Raw genomic sequence first — 12,461 nt, 5'->3', positions numbered from 1 at the left:
AAACAAAGAAGCCCCAGCTGCTGGGGTGAACATCATAACAATTCAGTTATCCTAAATTTTCGCTTTTGAACCTAGAGAGAAAAATCTGGTGCTTTTTTTTTCCCCCCCCACTGTGCCAAGTGTGTTATATTTGTGGGTGTTTTAAATACTTAATATTTAAATATTGATCCTTTAAAGCCATCCTTTCAAAAGAAAGGAGGAAAACACCTCATTCCAATCATGGAGATTTTAAACATATTTTGAAAATGTGGATTGAATATCAAATTGTCTTAAAGCAGTATGAAATGAGAAAGTAGAAGCTATTATTCCCCTCTTCATGTCCTCAGAAAATCTTGTAGTTATTTATTAAAGTCTTTATGTAAAGAACTCCATTTCTGCCACTAATGCAGAATGGTATTCTCTATATTCTTTTCCTTTTTTCTAAAGGCTTTTTTAACCTCTGTGTTGTAGCAACCACTTTTGGAAAGTTGGAACAAACAATCCATATCCCTTGAAAGTGAAAGGATGGAGAGGAAGAGTGCTGAAATGTTTTCTTGGATTATTCATCCACTGGAATTGAAACTGCCTTATTAGTCCTTATTTCAGGACTAAAATTTCTTTTGTTTTGTTTTGAGAGCTAGCTTTAGTTTGGCTGAGATGTGAGTTCTTTAGGAACCCAAATTATTAATTTGTAATGGTTGTTGCTGTATTTTCCTCAGGAATATGTTGGTGATTTAGCAGCTCAGGTATCAAATGATGAAGAAGAAGAATTTGTGATTGAATGCCTGGGAACACTTGCAAATTTGACCTTACCAGAGCTGGACTGGGAACTTGTGCTGAAGGAATACAAACTGGTTCCATATCTCAAGGATAAGCTAAAACCAGGTCTGTACAAAGTTGGGTTGGGCTTCCAAAGCAGAGTCTCTCGAAGAATATATAGAGTGCCCAGAGTAGAGTCTGTTTACCTTTGTAATTTGTGGTTGTTTAGGAAAACATAACACTGAAGAATAGAATCATGTCTGCAGATAAATGCACAACTGCCAGTAGGTTAAGAATTCCTGGGAGAGGTAATCCTTCCTACTTCCTGCCTTCTGCCTTAGCAGGTTGTGCCGAGGATGACCTCGTTTTGGAAGTGGTGATCATGATTGGGACTGTTTCCATGGATGACTCCTGTGCTGCACTGCTGGCTAAATCTGGAATCATCCCTGCACTCATTGAGCTTCTGAATGGTAAAATGGCCGTGTTTGACTTGATTTGTGCACAGCAGAGGCTGTAACTGACATTGCTGTTTCCTTGCAAGGCAGGGGTTGGTGTTTGTATGGGAAGGAGGAGCAGTTCCTCTGCTAGTGATAGATCCTTAGTGGCCTAATAAGTTTAGGTTTCCCCACACCTCACTACTCTTTTACCATCAAAAGCTTCTAGATTTGAAATCATGGTGGATTTTTTTTTTCTCCTTGCAGCTCAGCAGGAAGATGATGAGTTTGTCTGCCAGATCATCTATGTATTTTATCAGATGGTGTTCCACCAAGCCACCAGAGATGTCATCATCAAGGAAACACGTATCTTTTTACAGATGAAACATCTAGAATTGCAGCACTTAATTTGCCATTGCTGGTGTTTGACTTCTATTTCTCTTGCAGTAACCTCATGATCTCAGAGGTTTCTTTGTAAATGTTTATTTCAGCTGAAGAAAAGAATCCAGGCAGCCTAAGCATGTAAAGGGACTGTAAGATTAATAGTAAAGATTAAAACTTAGTTTGCTTTGAAGCAGGGAGGGGAGTAGGAGGGGGAATCACTGGACCAGGTGACTCATTAGTTGCTATCCAATCTGATTTACTGTCTGAATTTCTTTTGCAAATCATAATGAAATTCACAGTTCATAGAAGAACATATAGCATAGGCAAATTTTTTGCATTGCATTATACAAATATGTTGCATGGTCTGAAATTTTGTGGGCCTAAACTGAATGTTAAATTTTATTGAAGCATTCAGAATGGGTTCAGTGAACCCTGGGAGGGATAGCAAGTCAGTGATTATATTGCTAACAATAGAAAGAATACTTCTTCATGTTCTTTTTGCCTTTAATCTCTGTGGAATATCTGAGAAGCAATTTGGGTGGTTATTCTTTGTGTCCTGTAATTCTGGAATGATACAGCACCAACATTTGAAAAATGCATTCTTGCTACACGAGATGAAAAATTCCTGCCTCTGCTTCTTAGTGAAATTTGCAGTGTGAAGAGCCCAGGGTTGTGAGGGGTGTGGGGAAAGTTTTTCTCCTTAACAGTTTCTTTGCAGAAGCCCCAGCATATCTTATAGACCTGATGCATGATAAAAATGCTGAGATCCGCAAGGTTTGTGACAACACTCTGGATATCATAGCGGTAGGTCTGACTTCCTTTATCCTTCCAGAGCTTCTTTACACAAGAGAATTTGAAAATAAATAAATATATGGCAAAATGAAAGTATTTTTCTTGTGCAACTTTCTAATCATATGGATAAAAGATGAGTTTTCAGGGCACAGTGACAATCATTAGGCTCTGCATCAGACTTCCAAAAAGTGTGTATGTGCTTTGAAAATTCATACAAGTTAACTTTACACTTTTTAAAAGTGCTTTCAGACTTTAATAAATTAATCACATTACATAACTGTGCCAAGCTTTCATTATTTCTTAGTTCTCCAGACAAATGGCTCTTGTTACCCAGCAGCTTTATTCAGCTTCTCTACATTGCCTGATGCCAATATTTGTTTCAAAAAGAAAATGTGGCAGCAATCCTGACGCTGGCTGTTCCCTGCTGAGAGAACAGTCACTCTGATATTGTCTTCATCTTTTGGATAGGTTTCCTTTAGCTACATAATTTAGTTTGTCCAACTATCCACAGATCACAGTAAACTTTTGGGACAGTTGTAATACACTGCTAAATTGGAAAAAAGAAAGAATACTAAATTATCAAGTGCTGTTGAGGATTGTAGTGACTGTACATCCTTTTGGGTATAGAATAGCTGTTAGGAAATGAAATTTTATAGCCAAAGACAATTTAACTGAGTCAAGAGCAGCAGTACCTTTGTCTATCCTACTGCTTTTTTCAGTCCTCTACATTGTTCCTTTTTAAGTTGAATTATGTGTATTGCAGCTTGTTCTCTGAGAACTTTAATATAGTGTAAGGCCTAACTTTCATTGCAAAATACTATATATAGTCTAGTTTGCCTTCTTCTGTTGTTACTCATTAATAATGTCTTCTAATTTAATAGTCCCCTTAAGCCAGTAAAATGACATAATGTTTTCTGAGCTGGAATTCTTTTTATCTGTCTCTCTTTTCTTGGAGGTATGGAATGAAAATTTGCTCCAGTGGCAGAGTTGCTGCTGATATTCACGAAGGACTAGATTTAAACTCAGGTGATAATTATTTATGATGGGCATCATGTTCAGAATCTTAACACAAACAGCTATTTCTAGGGACATCTCCAATGGAAACAGTGGAAGGATTTTATTTCTCTTCTGGGTGAGGCTGGGCAATCTGAGTGCATCCAATACTTGTTTGCAATTACTTGTGCAATTTCCAAGTGACTCACATGTTGATTTGTTCATATGGGGAAGATTTACAGTGAGGTGTGTTGTAATAGCTGGTTGGTGAAAAATTGTTAGTAATATTATTAAGCAAAATTTATAGAATCTAGAAGAATAAACATACAAAAATACAGCTTCATATTCAATATTACCATCTGAGTAAAATGTGCTTGGCTTTTTTTCCCTTTCTAAGAACATGAAATCTTTATGCTCACTGTGAGTCAGTGAGGAGTGCTAAGAAAATGGATGGGAGAGGCTTCTCAACTTGCAAAAAGCACTGGACACAACTTTCAGGGCCTTGAGGAAGAGTAAAGGAAAGAAATGTTGTGGTACTGTGGTTATTGGGGGTGAAGGAAGAGACACCAAATGCATACTGAGAGCAGCTTGCATGGTGGTAAATTATATTTTTCTTTGCTTGTGAGCAATGCCATTCTTAGAATGGTGTAAGCTGGTGAGTTAGGAGAGTTCTTTTTCCAAGAAGGTCTTTCTGGCTGTATTATCTGTGTGTATCTTTATAAGCTGGATAAACACCATGGCCCTGAGTGGAACAGGTAGTATAATATGCTCTCTTTTCTGGAAGACAGAGAAAACTATTAATTAATTGATTGCTTTCTCAATCATGCTAGAATCTGACTGCATTTGTGTCTCTCAGTACAAAAAACCACAAGCACAAAAGGCAACATATTCTAATTAGTGATGGTAGGAAACAGAAGAGAGTAAGTTATCAGAAGCTCAGATCTTGATAGGTGTTAAAGGAATGTTAAAGCAGGCTGTAAACTCAGAGGTGTTTGATTGTGGGGCACTTTTACACCAGCAGTGCCTGCTGAGGTGTCTGAACAGTCTCCAAGAGTGGTGGATCCTCTTATCTATGCTAAATCCACAACAAGCAAACCTTCAAGGTTCAGTCTTCTTGTTGCACACATGCTGACAGGAGTAGGTCCTCTGATGGAAATCAGAAAATAAATGTTGGGGAGTAGATTTGAAAATAATTTCTACTCAGGGAGACAAATGTTTCTTTCACTCATCAGTGAGCTGTATATACTGTGATTGAAATAGCACTGGAGAAAATCACATGGCTTATAAGCCTTAGGGGAGAAATGCTTTCTGTAGTAAAGTAATTGTCACAGAAATTATGGAAATGTTACACTAGTGATGATTTGTTTAATATAGCTTGGCTGGACTCTGCCATTGATGAACTGAAACAGATGTGCTGCTTTAGCACAATATATACTGGGCAGTCTCAGCTTTGCACTGGGAGAAGCAAGATATCCCTTTTGTCAAAAAATGTCTGAGTTGATGATTTAGGAATGCTTCAGTCTCAGTCCCTTGCTGAGCTTTGGCAGCAAGCAGCCAGTTCAGTGTGCTTGTACCCCTAAAGTAGGGCAGCTCTCAGGGCTTAGCTGAAAGCCTGGAATCAGCAGCTGGTATGGGAGTCTCACACAAATTCATTTCCCTTTTCCCCTGCTTCAGAAGCCTGGACAACTGCAACTCCAAGCTTGTGGAAAGAGATGTCAGCTTGCTTGAGATGGTTTTATTCTCTTCACCTTAGGCAACATTATTAAGAGCCAAGAGGCCTACTCATCTGTCAGGTTTCTTATTATTTTTCTGCTCCTAGCTCAGTTTTATTGCAGTAAAACTATTTTCCTCATTTATTCAAAGGGTATTTAATTAACCATCATCAGATCCTAGGATCTCTGTAGTCTGACCCTCCCCTTTCCCCCAATTTTCCTCTTCAGTGCCTTTGCATCTTCAAATCCAGACCAGTTTCTCAAGACCATCTTGTTTCTCTTATGATCAAGAGTGGATCACAATACTTCCTGCAGGAGTAAAACATTATTTTAGATAGTTACAGCATTGTCTGTGGGATTTAGGAAGGGCCTCATGCCTAAGGTGTTTTTCCAGCTCTTGTTCTTTGCCCTGGGTATTTGTAATGAATTGCAAATAACGTTTGCCTTTTATGGAATTCATTGTTAATGATCAGCTTGCATCTTTCCATGTTAGCTAAGCTCCCTGATAGGAATCCTCCATGCTGGGAATGCTGGAATTTCACATAAGAAGCAGGAATGTGCTGTGAACCCTCCATGCTCTGGGATTTGGGGCCAGCTGTATGAGATGTTGGCCAGCTCACTTAGAGTCAAGGAAGAGCAGACCACAGGGATTTGCTGTGGGCTTTATTTGAATAGGCAGCATGCTCTGAAAATAGATAACCTTTGACTCCAGCTTGGTGTCCTCTTTCCATGAAGAGTGCTGTAGTCACTCCAGGAAAAAAGGTTTTCCCTTCATTTGACAGGACTCCCTTTCTGTGGTGCAACTTGTTGCCCTGTTATCCTGTGGCAAACATGAGAACAGAGAGGTGGGCAGAGGGGCTGGGGCTGTAGCTGAGCTGCTGCAGTTTCCTCTGTTCATTGTTCAATTTGCCAGCAGTCTGCTTCTTGTGGCTCTGCCTGCAGCAGAGTAACCACAGGCAGCTTTAGATAAGGTAAGAGTGTCCTGATTGTTTTTTGTCTTCACATAAAACCTGCCTTGGACAGATTCCCTTTCAGCACTGGTGCCTGTTCTCTGGATTTGTAGGACTAAGAAGATGAACTAAACCACTGATCTGTTACTTACACAAGTTGCCAATGAGGTATCTTACATTCCTCCAAAAGGGAGGGGAAAAACTTTCTCTAGTCTGCTATAGCCAATATAGGAACCTTGAGGGTGCCCTACATTTTATGGAACCACCTAAATTTAGAGGAAATCAATGGTTACTCTTTTTTCCTTGCCTTGCCATTAATTTCAGCTCCCAGATCTCTGTGAGCTTCCTGTCAGAATATATTTATGGTAATGAAGCTGGTTATGAAGCAGTGACTTCAGGTTGCACAAGTGTAAGTGGTGGAAGGATTTTTCTTCCTGGCCTGTGAAGGAATTGCCCTGCAGTGGTACTTACACTAAGGTAGGTGTGGTAGGCACCTGCAGAAGGTGATCCCTAACATCTGTTTCTCTCCTTAGTTTGTAGAGGCACAGATTTAAAATCACATGCCTAACTTTTGGATAGCTAGACAAGATAAATCTTTTCTTTCTTAATAAATAGTTAATTTAATCTTTCATGCAAACAGTAGGTTTTTAATGAAGAATGTAACAAATCACTAAGTAGAGCCTTGAACATAATGAGCATTCTACTTATTGTATAGCAGTTTCAGTTCAGTATGAGGAATCACATCAAATGAACCCTATTACAGACCAAATTAAAGGGCAACCACATTAAAGTGAAAAGGAAAATCTGTTTTTCATCAGCTGTGAGAGAACACAAAGCAGATCTGTGTAGCTCTGTGTTATCCTATAGTGTGTTAATCAGATACAAGGTGTGACGGAAGCCAGTGACAAAGGGGACCCTGATAGGGAACAGACACGCTCTGATAATAGGCCAGTTAACGCTTCATAATATTTCAATGGTTCAGTAGTAAACAAAGCTGGAAGTAGAACTTCAAAAAGGATGGCACATTCCTCCCAGAGTCGAGCCATACATCTTCTATGACACTTCTGGATTTATGGAAACCGAATGTTAAAAACAGTGATGTCAGGGAGCTCCAAAGAGAATAAAATCAGCTTTCAGAATTCCTCCTTTTAAGTTTCTGACCATGACTGCAGTGTTTGAGGGGGGTAGTGTTGGAAAATAGGCACATTCTGTTCACCTCATTCTCCCTTGCAGTGCTTTTCCAGTAGCCTAACATTTAAAAGGACTGGAGGGCTCAAAGCTATACCTGTATCTCCATAATTTTCAGTTTTCTGGTTTCATGTTTGCAGAAATTCCCTTGTAAAGATGGAGTGCTTTGTGTATTTAAAAACCAAAACCCAACCAAAAGAGAAAAACAAAACAGAATAAAAAAAAACCAAAAAACTTCACAAAATAATAATAAGAAGGGTTTTAATAGGTCAAAATATAATTACTGGAAAACTTGAAGTGTTTTAAAGAATTGTTTTGCTCTAAATGTCTTTAATTTGGTTTATTTGTGCCTTTTGGCTGTAGTCCTGCATTTACAGCTTTTCTTCCATTCTGATGTTATTCCATTAATCATTTACCCAGTGGTGGTTTTGCATATTTCCATGGAAAATCTACAGACTGATCTAGCACTACTTAAATGAACTTTTTTTTGTGCTGAGGTTATGTAAATCATTCTAGATTATTGCAAATCTTCCATTTCTGTGATTGCTGCCAGGATGAAACTCCTGACAAAAGTGATCATTGATCTAGATCTGGTGCAGTCACTTCTTTGTAACATTTGTACCTTGCTTTTTGCACTGGGAATGAACAACAAGAACAAAGTTGCCAAAGTACTTGAATGGATAAATTGTAGTTTTTAAGTAATGTGCTGTTCAGTTGCTAATACCATTTTCCAAAATTTGGGTGAATGATTGAAGAAAATTACCTGGGAATCTTACACCTCTTAAAAGAGGATGGGAAATGTGGAATATATAGAAATATTCTGCCCTGCTGTCATTATCTGAAGGAAAAGTCAGTTAGAATCTGAGAAATGTTAACTGATTTTTTTTCAGGAGGATATAAGAAGTTGATGTATGTTTCTGACAGACATTCAGTATGTTTGGACAGTGGTGTGAATGGAACTCTGATGTCAGGAAGTGGGATACATTTAGGGTTGTAACTTTGTGAATATTCAAGTGTTTTCATAGTGTATTGATGGTAAATGTGAGTGAGGTGATTTAGCTGATGGCCTTTTGGCTTTTGAGAAGTTTGAAAAGTAAAAGGGATTCGGCTTTCAGAGAGGTTAATCTAATTTGCTGTTTGTTAAATTTGTTTATTTTCCTCCTCTTCTTTGCAATCATGACTTCTGGGAATAGTGTTCTTGAGACTGCAGTATGATTTCTGGCAGTTACATGATGTTTCTCTAAAGCTTTTAAGTAATTCACAACTGCTGGAGGCTGACATAATAGCCAGCCCAGGATTTAGCTCTGGCAGATGCAGCAAAGGAGCTGTTTCCAAGGTGCTGGTCAGATATCATCATTGAAAGCCATGCCTTGTCTTTTCATTTATGAGCCATTTTATGAATCTCAGTGATGAGTTTGCTTTTTCCAAGTTTTTACTGTCACTTCTAGTTTTTAATCAAGAGTGGAAATGGAGGAGAAAAAAAAAAATAAAAATCAAGAAATAGCCTGAGGTGTTCTTTTCCAAACAGTAGGAGGTGTGTGTGTTTGTTGGGTTTTTGGTCTTGTCTTTTCTCCCTCCCTAAGGCTGCAGTAATACTGAGAGACAGAAAGTGGAATTTTGCTTCCCTGGGCACTGAGAACATCTATAGATCCCACAGGTGATACCTGCTGTGAGTGTGGAAATTGTGCAGGACGCCAGGTTTTGGACAGGATCACTGAACAGGAGTGCCAGGATGGTGAGGAGTGGAATTAGTGTTGATCACAGGTGGAATTGAAAGAAATTGAGAATAATGACATCTTGGGTGTTACAGTTGTTGGCAGTGTCAGAGAAGCCTTTGCCAGACTGGCAGGGCCAGTCTTTTGTGTTATCCACCAATCCAGAGGTGGAAAAGGCACAGGGTAGGGTGTGTTACCTGTGGAACACACATGACAGTAATGAAGACATGGCTGGTTGAATATTAAGTCAGTTTAAAACCTCTAGTTCAGATTATAAGGCTTTCAGAAGTTTAACCTGAGCTACGAAGCTATCTGATTCTGCCTTCTCTGCCATTTTATGGCCTCTGGTTGGAGACAGATCTACCTTGGCATGTCTGGCAGGAGGAGAAATTCCCACTTCCACAACCAAGGCATTGTCACTAATTGTGTGTCATTTTCCTGTTCAGAGCTAAATAAAACAGATTTTTAAAGCCTTAAACTACTCCAGCTTAGATCTCTGAGGAAACTCTGTCTAGATCATGTGTTAACCAAACCATGAGAGTGAAGAAATTATTTTCAACTTTTCTCTCCTTTTTAATTAGCTTAGAAGACAGTGGAGGGGGATGTGTTTCATAAGGATATTTCTTCCCACAAGAAGAAACATTCTGGTTAGGGATGTTATTCTTGCTCACAATACTTTGGTTTAAAAAAGCACAAATTGTGGTGTATTATTTGTGACTATTCCCAAATTGATACCATCTGCAGATTGCATATGTATGAGCTTCCTAGAGATAGCTGGGTCCTATCTTCCCAGCAGGATTGAGGAACTGAATGTTATCCATGGGTTGGTGCTCCCTCTGTGGAAATCACCAGCCCCCAAAATCTGCTCTTATTATTCTTATTATTCTGATTTAGAAGATCCTTCTCTGAACAGCTGATTGCAGTGGCCATAGGCTATGTCACTTCATGCTGGTGTTCCTTTACAAGGGTATCACATCACTTGAGTACAGTTAGGCTGTAATCCACATTGAAATTTCATGCCTGTATGTTTTTCCATAATGACTGGAACTCATATGCAATTTTGCTTTCTGGAGAAGTTCCCCTCAGAATTTACTTGCCTACCGTTTTTGTGCTTGTTCAACACTATACATAGAATTTGACATGAAGTTGAAAATGAAATTCTTGCTGGAACTCATGAAAGAAATTTATTGGTTTTGTCACAGCCTGTTTTCTCAATAGATTTTTTTAGTAACTAGTTGTCCTAGGAAATGATTATCTAATGAAGATGTGCAGGGTATTTGGCCAATGTTAATAATTAAATACTAAAAATCCCCTGAAGATTGGCAGTAATTTGTTTTTTTTTTAATTAAACCAAATGAGGAGACTGATGATAGAACTGCTCTGTTCAAAGCAGTTTTTTCTGTTTGGTGTAAAGTTCCAAACCATGAAGAGAAGGTTTTACTGCGACATCACAAACCCAAATAATGCTGAGTGCTTGCAAAATCCCTTCTTTGCCCAAAGAACATGCAACTGAGCAGAGCATTAAAGTCACCAGACCCTGAACTTGCATCTTTTGCTGATGTTGGATTCCCCTGCCATGTCCTTACACCAGCTTTGTCTATGGCTCATCCTAATCCACTGTGTGGTGATTTTTACCAGGAATACGATGAGGAATGGGCTAAAAAAATCCAGACGGAGAAGTTTCGATGGCACAACTCGCAGTGGCTGGAGATGGTGGAGAGCCGGCAGATGGATGACAGCGAGCAGTACCTGTATGGGGATGATCCCATTGAGCCCTACATCCATGAGGGAGATATTCTGGAGAGACCTGACCTCTACTATAGTGCAGGTAAGGCAGCACCTGTCAGTATTTAGCCCTGGGATTGCCACCTCTGCATTTGCAGTGGGAGCTTGAGCTAGGCCTGACTCAAACCAGCAGGACAGTTCTGGTTTTGTGGCACTGGGAGCAGCACTGATGCCAGCCAGGGATGGGCTTGTCCTTGTTGGGGTTGATGCTATGGAGTGGCTACCTAGAACAGAGGCTAGACAAGATTAAGAGATTAAAAGTGGATATTTATTGAAGGCTTTCAATAGGTACACCTTGGGCAGTCAAAACCTCCAGAAGGGGCTACACCCAAGATAGACTGATGGCAATGAGTTTTTCAGACAATTATAAGTTTGGTCCATTTACATATCAGGGGGTAATCCTCCAGTTACAGCTTGAGGTAAAAAAGTCATTTACCCTCCAGTTTGCTCCCCCATAATTCACTTTCATTCATACTTTTTGGGGCCTGAGGCAGTGAGGTGTCCTTGAATTTCAGGAATTGGTTTGTCTGGCCAAAATGTGAAGACAGTTAAGTAACACTTTCTATGGAGTTTAGAGTTATATACTAAAGCAGTACAATATTTGAAAAATATAAGAGTTACAAATCCTAAGGCATCAGGGTGTTAGTGATGGATTAAGTACTGCATATCCATGATTTTAGGAAATGTTACAGGTCTGCAGGAATATGAGTAGACCTGTCTCAGAGAGCTGATGGACCATGACAATGGAGTCAAGTAAAGGTGGCCCAGCCTTGTTCTTCCCACCTATTTCTTGTGTCCATAGTTTGTTTGCTCTGTAAGCAAAAACCTTCTCTCATCTCTGTTAAATTCACAGCTGTGGGATTTGTGCTGAATTTTGAATTTTAGTTTTGTAATGGGATTTTTATTGCAGATATTGATGGAAGACTTGAGTCACAGCAAACTTGTAGATTCTTTAGCAGAGGCTTTCATGACTTTAAACTAAATCTATCTGTGTGATTTTTGCTGTTGTATATCTAGGATTTAGGGAAGCATGTGAATCTCTTCTGTAAATGCTGATTTATCTAATCCAGTGTTGCCAGCTGTTCAGGAGGAAGGTTCAAAAAAACATTGCAGGAGACAATAATGAAATAATTTGCCCAGTGGATAAATGTCTTCATAACTTTTTCTAACTAGGAGTTGGCTTATCCTCTCAAACTTGTGGGTTTAGATCCCTTTCAAACTCCTGGATAACTGAGTGCATGAATTTTTTCTTCTTTTTTTTTTTTTAATTGCTGTCTGTGTCTTTCATTTTCTACATAAGTGTCCAGTCCTCTGCCATGAAGCATGAGTCACAAAACTCTCTGACTCTGGATCAATTTGCAGGAAGAGTAATTAGAAAAACAAAACCACTAAACCCCATTGTCTTCACTCATAGCTGCTTAAAAAAAAATAATTGTGCAAGGTCTCAGAAGCATTTAAAATACTGTTCTCAAAGGATATCAGAACATAAAGCTTCTTTTTCTTCTGCCATAGCAACTTGCCTCTTTAGTGTCATATTTTTTCCCTTTTGGATTTTTTGTGCTGGAATTGATAGCTGACTGGGAAGGAAAGGTAGAATTCTGGTGATATGTTCTGCAGATGTTTGAAATGTGCTTTTGTTTTTAAAGGTAGCCCTTTTTAAAGAGTGATTATATTTAAAAGGTAGATTCACTGCTCAGGTTCATTGCAACAAGTGTCAGTAATTGTGTGCTTCTGCAATTTCCTAGACTTCAGCTTTTGAAATGTGGCATC

At 39.0% G+C, this 12,461-nt stretch overlaps 1 protein-coding gene across 4 annotated transcripts in view; it reads left to right on the top strand.

Moving 5' to 3' along the window:
- KIFAP3 (kinesin associated protein 3) overlaps positions 1–12,461 on the top strand; it is a 67,263-nt gene that overhangs the window by 32,108 nt on the left and 22,694 nt on the right. For 3 of the 4 annotated variants that reach the window (XM_058842836.1, XM_058842832.1, XM_058842835.1), the window contains exons 14-18: positions 699–864; positions 1,080–1,208; positions 1,440–1,538; positions 2,275–2,360; positions 10,545–10,734. In XM_058842836.1, the coding sequence (XP_058698819.1) occupies positions 699–864; positions 1,080–1,208; positions 1,440–1,538; positions 2,275–2,360; positions 10,545–10,734 (670 nt within the window). The remainder of the gene's footprint in view (positions 1–698; positions 865–1,079; positions 1,209–1,439; positions 1,539–2,274; positions 2,361–10,544; positions 10,735–12,461) is intronic. The other variant, XM_058842834.1, reaches the window with a different exon arrangement.

Source organism: Poecile atricapillus, chromosome 7, assembly GCF_030490865.1.
Source record: "Poecile atricapillus isolate bPoeAtr1 chromosome 7, bPoeAtr1.hap1, whole genome shotgun sequence".
In the NCBI taxonomy this organism is placed as follows: domain Eukaryota; kingdom Metazoa; phylum Chordata; class Aves; order Passeriformes; family Paridae; genus Poecile; species Poecile atricapillus.
The sequence above is the reverse complement of the archived record's forward strand: the minus strand, read 5'-3'. Positions and strand labels throughout refer to the sequence as shown.